Genomic DNA, 15,774 nt, shown 5'->3' on the forward strand with positions numbered 1-15,774 from the left:
CCGGGGGTGTTGGAGGGACCCGGGACCGGCTCGAGGGCCGTGACCTTGGGGACACCACGGGGGAAGGGGCCGGGAGGTGGCCCTCAGAGGTGACAGCGGGGCCGGGGGGCTCAGAGGGGACTTTGGGGGCGTCCTGCAGTCCCCAGGTCACCCCAGGTCACCCCGGGTCATCCCAGGTCACCCCGGACCTACCTGCGGGTGACGGGAGGGGGGGGTTTGAGCTCCGTGCAAGCCGGAAATTCCCAATTCCCGAGATCCCGGCGATTCCCGAGTCCCGAGGGGTCCCAGCCCCGCGCCCCCTCCCCCTCCCTCTCCTCTCCCGCACTCCAAACAAACCAGGAACCACTTGGCCAAGCAGATCCTTTTCCCTGTTAACCCTTTTCCCGCAGATCCGGGGGTGCCGCTCCCGTTCCCCAAATCCGGAACCGCTCTCCCTCTTCCCCCCCTCCCCCACAGCCCTCGGCACCCCCCGATTCCCTTTCCCAGCGTTTCTCAGGGATCGGGAACAGCCCCCGCGTCCCCCTCGGGGTCAAACTCTCCCTTCCCGACTCCCCGAGTTCCTTCCTGTGGGATTTCTGGATCATTCAGGCGGACACCCCCAAAAAGCACCGCAGGGCAGGGCGGGGCTGACTCCGTGCCTCAGTTTCCCTGCCCCAAAGGCAAGAATTCCTTCTCCCCCTAGGAATATTCCCATTTTTCCAACCCGCGGCCGGCAGAACCCCACATCCCACGGGGCTGAACCCCGAATCCACGGGGCTGCCCCCGCATCCCCACCTGGTCCCGGTTCCGGACGGGTCACGCACCTTGGGCAGTCCCAGCACAACCGGATCCAGGCTGGATTTCATCTCCTGGGAAAAACCAGCATGGAACGGGTCAATCCCGGACTGCATCGGCTCCATCCCGCTCCGGAGGCAGGTGGGAAGCGATTCCCACCTACCAGAAATATCCGGGAGCGTGGAAAAGCTCCGGGAGCGCCCGCAGAGCCTCGGCCGGGGTGTCCCGCCAGTAGAAATCCCAGGAAAATCCCAAATTTCTCCCCAACCTGGAGCCAAACGGCCTCGGGTTCCGTCTCCCTCTGAGTATTGCCGGGGATTTGTCCCGCCGGGAACGTGTTTGTTTAAACAAACGGGCGGAACGGGGACCTTTGCGCGGGATTCGGGAGGTGCCAGGTGGTGACACCTCCCGGGACCCGAGCCCTGCCCGCTCCCGAAGCTTTCCCAGGGATTTCGTCGGGAATTCCATTTCCCAGGGCAGGGAATGAGCCTTTTCCCCAGGGTTTTGTTTTTGGGGTTAAATTTTGGCCTCGCAGTTTCCTGGTTCGGCGGGTCCGCCCCCGGAGACCTCCCCTCGGTGCTTGTGTGCATAAACCTTTGGAATTAGGGTGGAATTTGGGAAGTTGGGGCTTAAATTCCTGGAGGGAGGCGGGAATGGGGTCTTTGGGGAGCCGAGCTGTGATTCCACGGAGGGACAAAAACTCCTTCCCCAAAACGCCAGAAATATTCCAGGTGTGGAATCTTTCTCCGAGGTCTTTTCCAACCTGAATCATTCCACGATTTCCAAGGGGATTCTGGAATTGGCTCCTCCTCACCAGGGTCCCCTCGGGGCGGGGAGAGGGGGTCTCATCCTGCCCGATGCCACAGCTCCACCTCCCGAAATCCATGAGCAACATTCCTGGCGCCAGGATTTGGGATCCAACTCCTTTTCCCAAACAAAACCTTGCCCTAAATCCCAACCCAGCCGCTGGGATTGAGCCACCCTCGCCCTTTTCCCAGCTCGAAATCCCACGGGAGTGGCAGCAGATCCAGCTGGGATCATCCTTACCCCTCATCCCGGTGAGATTCCCGGCGCTCCGATCCTCCCGGCAGCTCGGATCCCACCGGCAAGGGAGGGGTGGGAGCCGGGGGTGAGGAATTCCAGCCCCGGGACATTGTTTAGGGACAAAAGGGACACTGTTCCCTCGGGATCTCCAGCCACCAACACCGAATTCTTGGCTGGGGGGTGATGGGAGCCGCCAAATATTGGAATTTTTTGGGGGGGATTATCTCCAAATATCGGGAGTTTGAGGCAGCAAAATGCAATCTTTTATTTTCCATGGGATATCCGCAATTCCAGCAGCATCACACGGAGGGAAATCGATGGCCGGGCATCGCAGCAGCTCCAGAGGGAGGAACCCAGGATCCCAGTGATCCCAGTACCTGATCCCAGTGATCCCAGTACCTGATCCCAGTGATCCCAGTGATCCCAGTACCTGATCCCAGTGATCCCAGTATCTGATCCCAGTGATCCCAGTGATCTCAGAGATCCTAGTGATCCCAGTACCTGATCCCAGTGATCCCAGAAATCCTAGTGATCCCAGTACCTGATCCCAGTGATCCCAGTATCTGATCCCAGTGATCCCAGTAATCCCAGTACCTGATCCCTGTGATCTTGGTACCCGATCCCAATGATCCCAGTGATCCCAGTACCTGATCCCGGTGATTCCAGTGATCCCAGGGATCCTTTTACCCAATCCCTGTGATCCCAGTATCCAACCCCAATGATCCCAATAATCCAAGGGATCCTTTTACCCAATCCCAATGATCTCAGTGATCCCAACGATCCCAGTGACCCTGACACCCAATCCCAACAATCCCCAGGATCCCAGTGATCCCAGTGATCCTTACACCCCATCCCAATGATCCCAGTGATCCCAGTACCCGATCTCAATAATCCCAGTGATCCCAGTACCTGATCCCAATGATCCCTGTGATCCCAGAGATCCTTATACCCAATCCCAATGATCCAAATGACCCCAATGATCCTTGTACCCAATCCCAGTGATCCCAGTGATCCCGACACCCAATCCCAATGATCCCAGTGATCCCTGTGATCCCAGTACCTGATCCCTGCTATCCCCTGTGACCAATCCCTGCAGGAATCACCATTTTACTCCCAAACCCCCAAAATTCCCCTCCAAAAAAGAACCCCCTGATGCCTGCCAACAACATCCCCCCTTCCCACGCCCCGGATCCCCTCCCAACCCACGGATCCAACCGCCGGACGATGCCCAGCGCCGGGAAGCGCCCCTGGAATCCAGGCTAGGATGGGATCCATGGAAATCTGGAGCTCTGGGGAGGTGCCTGGCGGAGATCAGGTCCGGATCAGGTCCGGATCAGGTCTAGATGAGCGGGTAGGAGGCGTAGCTGGCGATGCCGCAGAGGTTGGAGGCGTTGCGGGCCATGCGGATGTACCCCGCGTCCCCGAAATGCACGCCCCAGCTTTGGGAACAGCGAGAAGACAACAGGGAAAATCCAAATTTTTTTTAAAGGAGAAAGTGTCAGAATCCTGGGATTCACAGAACTGTTCAGTGTGGAAAACCAGGGCATCACAGGGAATATTTTTCTGTTCGCTCTGGGGTGCCCTGACCCCCAGGGGAGCACTGATTTTGACCCTCATTCATGGAGATTTTAAACTTCAAGATCGACTAAAATCCATAAAAATGGGAAATTATAGAGAGAGTAGTGTGGAGGTATCACTTGGTGAGAAATTTAGGTTTTGGGATTTTTAGTGTGCAAGATGGAGGGCCCAGGGTGTCGTCCTGGGTTTCTTCTTTCTCCTTCTTCATGGTAAAGCCATGGCATTTTGTAATTGGGTGGGAAAATCTGCATTTTGAGCTCTTTGGGATGAGTTATTGGGTTAAAAGGGGAAATGATCCAGGTGTCAGCTCTTAATTGGATAGTTTAGTCTTAAAAGATGTTATAACAAGAGGTTGTTGGCCATTTTGGGCCTTGCTGCCCAACTCACAGCAGTGAGGTTGTTTTACTGATTGAGAAATAATAAAACACAATAAGAAACACTACATGAATTCCTGTCTCAAGCACCTCCAATCCAGACCCAGAGAAACCCACAACTGCTACTGCCACAATTGGGGTTGGAAAATCCTCGGAAATCACAAAGCCCAACTGTCCCCGAGGCCAACACAGGAATGTGTCCCCAAGTGCCACATCCACATGGATTTGGGCAGCTCCAAACACAAAATTGTGGGATTATGGAGTGGGTTGGATCAGAATGGACCTTATGGATCATCATTCCAACCCTCCCACGGGCCAAGAAGCACCTGGACAAGGCCCTGAGGGACAAGGTGGGAGTTTTGGGGTGGCCAGAGTTGAATTCTGATCCTTGTGGGTCCCCTCCAGCTGGGAATGTTCCAGAATTCCACCCTGTGGATGCCCAGAGTTTTACCTGTTCTTCACCAGCCAATATTCCTTGTTTTCCAGGGAGCCGTACCCCACCACCAGCACGCCGTGGTTCACCTCCTGCGAGCACTGGGGGTCGTCAAACACCCCTGGGGAGGGAGAAAACCCGGAATTCCAACGGATCCCAGCCTCCCCCCAGGAATCCACCACCAGTCACCCAAATTCCCAAAAATCCCTCTCACCCAAGGAAGGATTCTGCGGTGAAAGAAAGGAAGCAGGCGGATTTGGAACAGCCCTAAAGGCCTCGAGGCCATCCCGCTCCAGCCTCCCTCTAGGAATTAACCCCAAAAATTCCCGAATTCCGCCCAATCTGGGCCCTCACCGGAGCGGTAGAGGAAGAAGCTGGGCCGGGTGGCGTCGATGGCCACGGCCACGGGGCCCACGGTGGCCACGGCGTCCCTGAGCGCGGCCTCGTCGCCCTCGGGCAGCTCCACGAAGCGGGAGCAGGAGGCGGCGCGGGCGGAGGCGTTGTAGTGGCACGTCCCGTTCTGCCGGGAAACGGGGGAAAACGGGAAATGGGAACGAGCTGGGAAATGGGTACAGATGGGAAATGGGAACGAGATGGGAAATGGGAATGAGCTGGGAATGGGAACGAGATGGGAAATGGGAATGAGGTGGGAAATGGGAATGAGATGGGAATGGGAACGAGATGGGAAATGGGAATGAGCTGGGAAATGGGAATGAGATGGGAAATGGGAATGAGACGGGAAATGGGAACGAGACGGGAATGGGAACGAGACGGGAATGGGAACGAGATGGGAAATGGGAACGAGATGGGAAATGGGAATGAGCTGGGAAATGGGAATGAGCTGGGAAATGGGAATGAGCTGGGGAATGGAAACCAGGCAGGAAATGGGAATGAGCCAAGGAATTGGAATGAACTGGGAAATGGGAATGAGCTGGGGAATGGGAACAGATAGGAAATGGGAATGAGCTGGGAATGGGAACGAGATGGGAAATGGGAATGAGCTGGGAATGGGAAAGAGATGGGAAATGGGAATGAGCCAGTAAATGGGAACCAGGCAGGAAACGGGAATGAGCTGGGAAATGGGAATGAGCCAAGGAATGGGAATGAGCTGCGAAATGGGAATGAGATGGGAAATGGGAATGAAGTAGGAAACAGGAATGAGCTGGGAATGGGAACCAGGCAGGAAATTGGAATGAGCTGGGAATGGGAACCAGGCAGGAAATTGGAATGAGCTGGGAAATGGGAGTGAGCCAGGAAACAGGAATGAGCCAAGGAACGGGAATGAGCCAAGAGACGAGAACCAGACGGGAAATGGGAACAAGCCAAGAAATGGGAACGAGCCAGGAAATGGGAATGAGCCAGGAAATTGGAATGAGCCAATGGGGTCCAGGAGCATTCCCAGACCCCCAGACCCCCGCCCAAGCCCCTCCAGTCCCACCTTCCTCAGTCTTGGTTTGTTTCCCACAAGATTCTCCACCCTTTTTCCTCAAAAACATCACTTCAACCCCATCCTGGGGTTGGTTCCCAATCCCAACTAAGTCCAGCACAAGCCTCCATCCTCATCTTCCCTATCCATCTTTCCTCCAGACCCCGGGAACAGCTTTTCCCTCTGTAGCTCCACATTTGGAGAGTTAAATCCCACTTTTTCTTGGATTGAGCTGTTGTTGCTGTGACCCATTTCCCAGGATTGTGTTTTCAGGAGGCTCCTGACCCATTTTTCCCTCCCCTCCAGCCTAGTTGCTTAAGAAATGGTGAAACAACCAGGTAGGAATTCCAGCTCCTGGTCCAGTCACTCCCCTCCAAATAACTCCAAAGTTCCTGGGATGGCTTTGGATCCTGAGGTGCCACCAGGAAACGGGGGCAGGGAGAATTGGATGGGAGAGGAGGGAGGAAAACAGGAACAGGGTGAGTTTTCCTGGAAAAGAGCTTTTCCCAGGCCCACCTGAGCCGTGTAGGGGTAGGACTCCTCGGACTCGATGCCGCCGTTGTCGATGATGTACTGGAACGCCTCCGTCATGAACCCCCCGGCACAGCCCTTGTTCCCGTACATCCCGGAGCAATCCACCAAGTTCTGGACGCTCAGGGACACCAAATTCCCGGTTTTCAGCTTCAGCTGAGCTTCCAGCGCTCCCACGGCGCTGAAGGCCCAGCAGGATCCGCAGGCGCCCTGGGAAGGAGCGGGGAGAGGCTCAGGAGCTGCCCCAGGGAGCAGCGGGAGGCTCACCTGGGGGTGAGGCTCACCTGGGGGTGAGGCTCACCTGGTTCTTCACCTCGGTCACACAACCCTTGTCCCGCCAGTCCAGAGCCTCGGGGACGTCACTGACCAGCCGGGATCGGGCTGGGAATGCAGAATTCCTGCGGGGACGGGGACGGAGCTGCAGCCCCGTCAGCGAAGCCGCCACCTCCTCGCTGGTCTGGTGGGAAGGGAAATCCCAGCGGGTGATTCCTGCTCTCTGTCAGCCCCTCCTGAGGGTGTCGGGGGTAGAGGGGGGATTCTGAGGCGGAATTGGCTGTGGGGGATTCTCAGCTTTTTGTTTTTCCATTCCATTTCCAGATTTACATCAGAAAAGCTCAGCTCCAGCTCCCCAAATCCCTGGAAGCTGGGTAATAAACCCCCCCCCCAAATTTGGGACACAGAAAAGGGATGATCCATAAATATCCCAAATGACCAGGAGAGCTCCTGTGTGCCCCAAATCCCACCCCAGGGAGCTCTTTCCTCACGGAATTCCAGAGCAGCCTGTCCCTGGCTGCTGGATCCCACCAGGACGGGCTGAGGGGGACGTCAGGAGTTTTCCCACCCGGGACCCACCAAAATCCAGATTCAGTCACCCTCCAGGGCAATTCCAGAGGGTGGGAAGTGCTGCCAGCACCCACCATGTCCCCCAGGTGGTTCATCCCCAGCGTGTAGGAGCGGAGCCCCAGGGAGTGCTCCAGGTTGTGGAGGGTCACCAGCCACAAGTTCTTCTCCCACGTCAGGCGACGGAACAAATCCTCCTGGAATTCCAGCAGGGCCCTGTCAGAGCTGGGACAGCCCCTCCAGAGCCATCCCACCCCAGTTCATCCCAGTAAAAGCTGTTGGGAGCCCCAGCTGGGTCATCCCTGGGGAGCGCTAGGATGCGCCATCGAATCCTCTCCAACCGGTGGTCACCCCCCCAAAAGAGAGTTCCAGAAAATCATGGGGTATTCCCAGGACATTCCCAGCTCCCCCTCTGTCCCATTCCCACCTGGGGGTGATATTCCTTCCCGTAGGATTTTTTCCAGAGCTCCCAGTGCCGGTCCAGCGTGGGGTCGGGGTGTCCCAGGACCAGCACCAGCAGGGCCAGGAGGGCGGCGGGAGCCAGCGGCTCCATCCCGGGATTCGGAGCAGGAGCCGAGGGCTCGGAGCCGGGATTGACCCCTCGGTGACAAATCCGGTCTGGGCAGGGGAGGTGACAACACCCCGGTGACCTGGTGGTGCCACCGGCCCGCCCGGACACGCAGCCCAAAATTCCCTGGAGGGGAAAATCTGGGAGCCAGCGCCGTGTCCGTGAGGACAGGCCAGGACACATCCGAGCTGCTGGGACAAATCCATGCCCAAAAATCCCAAAAATTCCCTGGTTTTACCCAACCAGCTCCCCCCAGGATGGGACACACCGACAATCCCACAATCCAGGCAGAGTTCCTGGATAAGACAGACCCCAAATCCCCATAAATCCACTCGTCCCGGTGTTTTACTTCCTCAAAGTGCTCCTGGGGCGGGGATTAAAACATCAAAGCTGCCGAAATTACCTCCAGAGGCTGCTCCGGGGTTGGCTCCGGGCTCCAGCGCCGGGAGGGCGGGCTGGGGAGGGGGATTTGGGCCGGGATCCGGAGTGCTCCCGGTGCCGGCACGCCGGGATTCGGGGCGTGGGGCAGCGGCGCCGAGGGGAGAAATCACGAGCCAGGAAATGAGGGAATGAGGAACCGAAAGTCCCAATTTCGATTTCAGTTCGGATCTGAGGGGCCAGCAGGGCCAGGCAGGAAGGGAGGGGGGTTTGTCCTTCCAGCACCCCAAAACGCGGGGTGAGAGCGGGGTCACGGCTCGGGGGGGGATTTGGGGAGCTCCGGGTGGGAATGGGGAGAGCTGAGCCCCCAGATCCCACCAGAGCCAGATCCTGGTTATTCCCCCAGATGGGAAAAGGAGGATGGGAAGAGGATCCACGTTAGGATCAGAGTGCTGATCCATGTTGGGATCAGGAGACACGGATATTCCCAGTCCTTCCAGTTAAAAAGCAAACAAAAGGTTTATCCACGTGGAATTCCCGATTGAGTCCAGCTGAAGCATCCCCACAAGGACAGGAAGAGGATTTGTCCCACCTCAGGGGGGTGGTGGCACCACCTGCACCTGGATTCTTTGGGAATCACGGAATTCTTTGGGAAGGGATGGCAGGGACAGCTTTAACCCACTCCAGTTCCTCCCAGGAAGGAATTCCCTCCCCACATCCCCAAACCCCGCTGTCCCCGCAGCCAAGAACCAGAACTGACCCATTTTGGGTATTTTATCCAAAATTTATTGGTGGGAAGCGGAGGGGGCTACAGGGAGCAGGCAGAATTCCCGTCTGTCTCCGTGGCATCCCGCCTGGCTCAGTGCTGCTTCCGCCGGAACGAGCAGCCTGGTGGGGAGCAAACACAAACCTGGCAACGCTGCATCCCTCTGGGAACGGGAATTCCACCTCTCCCCACCCGAATTCTGCTGCTGAAGGCTCCCAGAAAAGCCAGAATTCCAAACCTCTCATTGGCATCCCGACCCTCCACCAGAATTCCAAAGCTATGCTGAGGGGGAAACAGCCCCGCTGGGATCCCAAATCCCCCCTGGGATCTCAAATCCCCCCACCCCAAGCAGGAATCAGCCCCTCCCAGGGGGATCCACAACCTCCCCACACCCCAAATACCCCCAGATCCCCCCCAAGCCCTCCTTGAACGGAACCTCCCCACGGAGCAGCCCCGGGTTCCTCCATCCCCGCCCTCGGGATTCCCGGGATTCCCAAAGCCCCACCGGGATACCCACCCTCGGTGAGCCGGGCCTTGCCCCCCGTGGGCTGGCACAGCACCGTGGAGCAGCCCACGCAGAGCACCACGGTCTGGGCATGGCTGAACACGGTCGTGATCTTGTAACAGCCTGCGGGGACAGCGTGGGGACAGCGGAGTCACCGGGGGGGACACGGGCAGGGACACCGGGACAGGGCGGGAAACGCGTGGAGGGACACGAAAGGGACACGGAGGGAGAGCCCGGTGGGAAACGGGGAAGGACACGAACAGACACAGGAACACAGGGAAATAAACACGTGGAAAGAAACAGAGGGAAGGGCAACGAGAGAGCGCGGACAACGGGGAGACCCTCGGCGCCCACCGGGGCACTTGACGTCCATGAAGTAGGAGTTGGGGCTCTGCACCAGCCGCTTCTTCTTGTGCTTGCGCTTCTCCTCCTCGGGAGACGGGTGCAACAGGTCCTTGGCGAGCTGCGGGGACACGGCGATCGGTCAGTCCCGGGGACACCGCGATCGCTGCCGCGCTCCCCCCCTCCGTCCCCTCACGCCGCTGCCGCCATCTTGGAGCTCCCCCCTTGGCGCTCCTCGCCCCCCGCGCCCCGCGCGCCCCCGGTCCCGCCGCCCTCCCCGCGCCTTCCCCGCATCCTCCCGCCCCTCGCTGGCCCCGCCGGGCGCTGTCCCGCGGCGCCCGCGGGGGCGGCGGGGCTCGGGCAGGGTCGGGCCGCACTCACAGGCATGGCGGCGGCGGCGTGAGGGGCCGGAAAGGGACGGGCTCAGCCCCGCACGGCCATTTCCGCTGCGGGTGGCACCAGGGGCGGAAGTGGGGCGGTGCCATGGGTGGGCTGTGGGGTTGGTGTGGACGCCTTATTGGGAAGGTCGCTCATTTAGCCGTCTTTTGGGACGGTCGTTAAAGTTTTGTCACTTTGAGGATGTCTTCTCTCATTGCCGCCATTTGGGGCGGTCGTTTCAGCTGTCGGAATTTGGGAAGGTGCCTCACTGTCAGTAGGGTCGTTCGTGTTTCCGCCCCTCTGAGACGGTCCCTACGTTACCGCCATCTTGGGGAGGCCGTCACGGCCGTCTGCCATTTTGGGAAGGTCACCGACCCCCCGCCATCTCGGGAGGGTCGCGCATATCGCGCCATTTTGGGAGTGGCATATCGGACTTGTGACGTCAGGCTATTCCCACTGTGACGTCATCAGGGCGTGGCGTCACGGCGGGAGGCGGGGCCGCAGCCAGGCCCCGCCCGGGGGGGGGCCGGCCCGGTCCCGGTGGCGGCGGGCGGTGGCGGGGGCCATGGCCAAGGCCTACGACCACCTCTTCAAGCTGCTGCTAATCGGGGACAGCGGCGTGGGCAAGACTTGCCTCGTCATCCGCTTCGCCGAGGACAACTTCAGCAGCACCTACATCTCCACCATCGGTGAGTGGGACCCCCCCCGAGACCCCCCGGGACCCCCCCAAACCGGGACCCACCGGGATTGACCGGCACCCCCCCGAACCGGGACCCTCCCTCAGCCTGAGACCCTCCAGTGGGACCCTCCCCAAGTGGGAAGCTCCGGGATTCACCGGGACCTCCCAACGGGACCCACCGGGATTGTTTGAGACTCCAATCCTGGGACCCCACCGGGATCCCCCAACCGGGATTCACCGGGACCCCCCCTCTCTCAAACCCCCCCGGGACCTTTCCCAGATCCCTCCGCCCCGGGACCCCACCGGAATCCCCATCCCGGGATTCACCGGGACCCTGGCACTCAGCAAGACCCCCCCACCCCAAAATCCCCGGGACCCCCACCCTGGAACTCACCAGAACCCCCCACCGGGACCGTTCCGCGTTCTTCCCGGGAACCTCCACCCCGGAATATCCCGGGATTCCCCTCCCGGATTTGCCCCCCCCCCCTTTTCCCGGGGAGCCAGATGGCTGCTGGGCGCCGGCCTGGCGGCACCGGGAGCACCGGGAGCACCGGGAGCACCGGGGGGGGACCGGTTCTGCTCCCCAGCTCCCGGTGCCCCCCTCCCTTTCCCCCAGGCATCGACTTCAAGATCCGCACTGTGGATATCGATGGGAAGAAGATCAAGCTGCAAGTCTGGTGAGTCGGGGGGGTGCTCAGGGAGGGTTGGAGACCCCCAAATTCCCCCCCCCCAAAAAAAAAAATCCCCCAAAATCCCCAAACCCGCCCCGTTTCCGCAGGGACACGGCGGGACAGGAGCGCTTCAAAACCATCACCACGGCCTATTACCGCGGAGCCGTGGTACGGGGAGGGGGCTGCAGCCCCGGGGGGGGACCCCGGGGGCGACGACCCCACCCCAAAACCGCGGGCAGGGGGTCCCGACCCCCCTCCCTGACCCCCGATATCCCCCCCCAGGGCATCGTCCTGGTGTACGACATCACGGACGAAAAATCCTTCGAGAACATCCAGAACTGGATGAAAAGCATCAAGGAGGTGGGTGGGGGTATCTCGAGGAGGGGGGGGGGAAATTGGGGCGGGGGTCGCGGGGGTCCTGCCCGTGTTTCCCTCCCCTCTCCCCAGAACGCCTCGGCCGGGGTGGAGCGGCTCCTCCTGGGCAACAAGTGCGACATGGAGGGGAGGAGGAAAGTGCAGCGGGACGCGGCCGAGAAGGTGGGAGGGGGCTCGGGGAGGGGGCTGGGAGGGGAGGGGGGTGCTGGGGGGGTCTCCTAGGGCGGGATTGGGGGGGTTCTGTGGGGTTGGGGGGGTCCGGAGGCAGCTCTGGGGCTGGGGGGTTCTGGGGAGTCTGTGGGGGCTCCATGGGAATTGGGGGGGGTCACAGGGGGGTTGGGGGGGGTTAGTGGGATTGGGGGGGTCACAGGAGGGTTGGGGGGGGTTAGTGGGATTGGGGGGGGTCCCAGGGGGCTGCGTGGGGATCACAGGGGGGTCGTGGTGCCTCAGCTGGCCAAGGAACACGGGATTCGCTTCTTCGAGACCAGCGCCAAGTCCAGCGAGAACGTGGAGGAGGTGAGGGGGGGATCCCTGGGACTGCACCCCCAGGTTTGCCGGGACGAGGGGGGGGGGGTCCCTCCCTCCTCTCGAGGGGATCCCCTCCCTCCTCTCGAGGGGATCCCCAAGCACTGCCCCCCGCTCTGAGCAGCCCCTGTCCCCCCAGGCCTTCCGCACGCTGGCGCGGGACATCCTGCACAAATCCTCCCGCAAAGCCGTGAGTGGGGCCGGGATTTGGGGGGGTGGGGGGCACCCCAGGGACCCCCTGCGCCCCCCCTGACCCCCCCCTCTCTCTGCAGCCCCCCGGCAGCAGCAGCAGGGCCCTGCTGGAGCCCGGCCCCCCCCGGAAGACCGGCGGGAGATGCTCCCTGGGGTAGGGGCTCGGGAGCTCCCTGAGACCCCCGGGGCAGCGCGGGCGCCTCTCCGGAGGGATCTGGGGGGGAATCTGGGGGGATTTGGGGCTGCCCCCCTCTCTCCTTGTGCCATAAAGCCCCGCTGTGCCTTGTCCCGGCTCCGGAGTCTCTTTGACGGGGGTTTGGAGGGGGCGGAACGGGGTCGGGACCTGGACCGGGATTGCGATCAGGACCGGGATCGGAGACGGGAGCGACATCGATATCGGGATCGGGACCCTTATCGGGATCGGGACCGATATTGGGATGGGGAACGGGATCAGAGACGGGAACGGGATCGGAAACGGGAACGACATAGATATCGGGATCGCGACCGATATCGGGACCGGGATCGGAGACGGGAACGACATCGGGATCGGGACCGGGATCGGAGACGGGAACGATATCGGGATCGGGACCGATATCGGGATCAGAACCGGAATCGGAAACGGGAACGACGTCGAGATCGGGACCGTTATCGGGATCGGGACCGTTATCGGGATCGGGACAAGCGGCGGCAAAGCCACGCCCAAACCACGCCTACAACACCAAACTTGGAATTAAACCACGCCCACTGTCTGAGCCACGCCCCATTCCTCTGCATGCCCACGCCCCTAACTAACATGAAACCACGCCCCATGTAAATCAAGTCAATGCCCGTTATGGTCAAACCACGCCCATTTGTGGCCTTAGAGCCACGCCCCTCTCTCCTATTGGCTGGTTCCGGCGCCGCTGCCAAGCCCCGCCCTTCCGTTCCCGGCACCCCCGGAACTTCCAACAAGGCGGCGCCGCGGTCACGGTGGGGCCGGGCCCGGTAGTTCCCGGAGGATCGCGGGCGTTCCTGGGGCTTTCCGGCGGATCCCGCCGCCCCGATGGGGCCCGGCGGCCTCACGGTGCTGCTGGCGGTGCTGAGCGGGATGCGGTGAGTCGGAACCGGGGGACACCGGGGGGTGGGAGGGACGGGCCCGGTGCGGGGCCCTCACGGCAGCTCCTCTGTGCCCACAGCCCGGCGGCGGCGGCGGTGGCGGCGAGCGAGGAGCGGCCCGGTGAGCAGGGCCGGGCTGGCGTTTGGGACGGTCCCGGGGGGCTCGGACCGGGGTGTGGGGTCGGACCGGGGTGTGGGGGCTCTGTCCGGTCCCGGGGCGCTCCCCGCCGGTTCCCCCGTAACGCGAGCCCCCCGCCCCGCAGCGAGCCCCGCGGTGGCCACGCCGTGCTGGCGAGTGGAGCAGTTCGTGGTTGCCCAGGAGTGCACGCGGTGCTCCGGCTTCGAGATGGTGAGCGCGGGTCCGCGGGGCTCGGGGTCCCCCCGTTACCCCGGGGGTCTCTCCGTGACCGAGCCCTCCGTGCCCCCCCGTTGGCAGAAAACGATCCCGGCGTGCGGCCCCACCGGCTTCATCGAGAAGATCAACTGCGCCTCGTCCCACCGGGATGAGTACAAGAGGTGGGGACGGGGGATCGAGGCTGGGAATTAACGGGGATCGGGGCTGGGAATTAACGGGGATCGGGGCTGGGAATGAACGGGATCGGGGCTGGGAATGAACGGGGATTGGGGCTGGGAATTAAAGGGATCGGGGCTGGGAATTAACGAGGAGGCCAGGTTGTGGCAGTTTTGCGATGCCCCTGGGATGCCCTTTGCAGCTGCAGTGTGCCCGTAGCTCTGGGCCTTTTAGTTTGCAGAACCCTAACCCTAGGCGTAACCCTAACCCTAACCCTAACCCTAGGCCGGGCAGCCAATCAGCCTAGGGTTAGGGCAGGTGCCAAGGAGAAAGCCCTCGAGGAGGCCAGGTTGTGGCAGTTTTGCGATGCCCCTGGGATGCCCTTTGCAGCTGCAGTGTGCCCGTAGCTCTGGGCCTTTTAGTTTGCAGAACCCTAACCCTAGGCGTAACCCTAACCCTAACCCTAACCCTAGGCCGTGCAGCCAATCAGCCTAGGGTTAGGGCAGGTGCCAAGGAGAAAGCCCTCGAGGAGGCCAGGTTGTGGCAGTTTTGCGATGCCCCTGGGATGCCCTTTGCAGCTGCAGTGTGCCCGTAGCTCTGGGCCTTTTAGTTTAAGAACCCTAACCCTAACCCTAACCCTAGGCCGGGCAGCCAATCAGCCTAGGGTTAGGGCAGGTGCCAAGGAGAAAGCCCTCGAGGAGGCCAGGTTGTGGCAGTTTTGCGATGCCCCTGGGATGCCCTTTTCAGCTGCAGTGTGCCCGTAGCTCTGGGCCTTTTAGTTTGCAGAACCCTAACCCTAGGCGTAACCCTAACCCTAACCCTAACCCTAGGCCGGGCAGCCAATCAGCCTAGGGTTAGGGCAGGTGCCAAGGAGAAAGCCCTCGAGGAGGCCAGGTTGTGGCAGTTTTGCGATGCCCCTGGGATGCCCTTTGCAGCTGCAGTGTGCCCGTAGCTCTGGGCCTTTTAGTTTGCAGAACCCTAACCCTAGGCGTAACCCTAACCCTAACCCTAACCCTAGGCCGGGCAGCCAATCAGCCTAGGGTTAGGGCAGGTGCCAAGGAGAAAGCCCTCGAGGAGGCCAGGTTGTGGCAGTTTTGCGATGCCCCTGGGATGCCCTTTGCAGCTGCAGTGTGCCCGTAGCTCTGGGCCTTTTAGTTTGCAGAACCCTAACCCTAGGCGTAACCCTAACCCTAACCCTAGGCCGGGCAGCCAATCAGCCTAGGGTTAGGGCAGGTGCCAAGGAGAAAGCCCTCGAGGAGGCCAGGTTGTGGCAGTTTTGCGATGCCCCTGGGATGCCCTTTGCAGCTGCAGTGTGCCCGTAGCTCTGGGCCTTTTAGTTTGCAGAACCCTAACCCTAGGCGTAACCCTAACCCTAACCCTAACCCTAGGCCGGGCAGCCAATCAGCCTAGGGTTAGGGCAGGTGCCAAGGAGAAAGCCCTCGAGGAGGCCAGGTTGTGGCAGTTTTGCGATGCCCCTGGGATGCCCTTTGCAGCTGCAGTGTGCCCGTAGCTCTGGGCCTTTTAGTTTGCAGAACCCTAACCCTAGGCGTAACCCTAACCCTAACCCTAGGCCGGGCAGCCAATCAGCCTAGGGTTAGGGCAGGTGCCAAGGAGAAAGCCCTCGAGGAGGCCAGGTTGTGGCAGTTTTGCGATGCCCCTGGGATGCCCTTTGCAGCTGCAGTGTGCCCGTAGCTCTGGGCCTTTTAGTTTGCAGAACCCTAACCCTAGGCGTAACCCTAACCCTAACCCTAACCCTAGGCCGGGCAGCCAATCAGCCTAGGGTTAGGGC

The 15,774-nt window shown here is 61.0% G+C and overlaps 4 protein-coding genes across 5 annotated transcripts in view; 2 read left to right on the forward strand and 2 right to left on the reverse strand.

The window, feature by feature from the left end:
* Nucleotides 1-2,985: 2,985 nt before the first annotated feature.
* On the reverse strand, nucleotides 2,986-8,091 carry LOC311163923 (cathepsin S-like). Its single transcript, XM_084223122.1, has 8 exons — nucleotides 7,972-8,091; nucleotides 7,428-7,618; nucleotides 7,078-7,197; nucleotides 6,462-6,617; nucleotides 6,146-6,370; nucleotides 4,558-4,723; nucleotides 4,222-4,324; nucleotides 2,986-3,257 (listed from the first exon to the last, which is right to left on the reverse strand). The coding sequence occupies exons 2-8, from the start codon at nucleotides 7,551-7,553 to the stop codon at nucleotides 3,158-3,160; spliced, it is 996 nt and encodes a 331-aa protein (XP_084079248.1). The 5' UTR covers nucleotides 7,554-7,618; nucleotides 7,972-8,091; the 3' UTR covers nucleotides 2,986-3,157.
* Nucleotides 8,092-8,709: 618 nt separating this feature from the next.
* Nucleotides 8,710-9,990, reverse strand: RPS27 (ribosomal protein S27). Its single transcript, XM_084223000.1, has 4 exons — nucleotides 9,941-9,990; nucleotides 9,572-9,680; nucleotides 9,230-9,340; nucleotides 8,710-8,834 (listed from the first exon to the last, which is right to left on the reverse strand). The coding sequence occupies exons 1-4, from the start codon at nucleotides 9,944-9,946 to the stop codon at nucleotides 8,806-8,808; spliced, it is 255 nt and encodes an 84-aa protein (XP_084079126.1). The 5' UTR covers nucleotides 9,947-9,990; the 3' UTR covers nucleotides 8,710-8,805.
* Nucleotides 9,991-10,458: 468 nt separating this feature from the next.
* On the forward strand, nucleotides 10,459-12,648 carry RAB13 (RAB13, member RAS oncogene family). Its single transcript, XM_084223064.1, has 8 exons — nucleotides 10,459-10,626; nucleotides 11,233-11,293; nucleotides 11,395-11,455; nucleotides 11,570-11,647; nucleotides 11,735-11,824; nucleotides 12,113-12,178; nucleotides 12,327-12,377; nucleotides 12,460-12,648. The coding sequence occupies exons 1-8, from the start codon at nucleotides 10,503-10,505 to the stop codon at nucleotides 12,535-12,537; spliced, it is 609 nt and encodes a 202-aa protein (XP_084079190.1). The 5' UTR covers nucleotides 10,459-10,502; the 3' UTR covers nucleotides 12,538-12,648.
* A 665-nt stretch (nucleotides 12,649-13,313) lies between these two features.
* Nucleotides 13,314-15,774, forward strand: part of JTB (jumping translocation breakpoint) — a 53,408-nt gene continuing 50,947 nt past the window's right edge. For both annotated transcript variants that reach the window (XM_084223085.1, XM_084223086.1), the window contains exons 1-4: nucleotides 13,314-13,471; nucleotides 13,555-13,595; nucleotides 13,738-13,823; nucleotides 13,911-13,990. In XM_084223085.1, coding sequence (XP_084079211.1) covers nucleotides 13,422-13,471; nucleotides 13,555-13,595; nucleotides 13,738-13,823; nucleotides 13,911-13,990 — 257 coding nt within the window. In that variant the 5' untranslated portion in view covers nucleotides 13,314-13,421. The remainder of the gene's footprint in view (nucleotides 13,472-13,554; nucleotides 13,596-13,737; nucleotides 13,824-13,910; nucleotides 13,991-15,774) is intronic.

Source organism: Fringilla coelebs (genome assembly GCF_963513975.1).
Source record: "Fringilla coelebs genome assembly, chromosome: 29".
Lineage (NCBI taxonomy): Eukaryota > Metazoa > Chordata > Aves > Passeriformes > Fringillidae > Fringilla > Fringilla coelebs.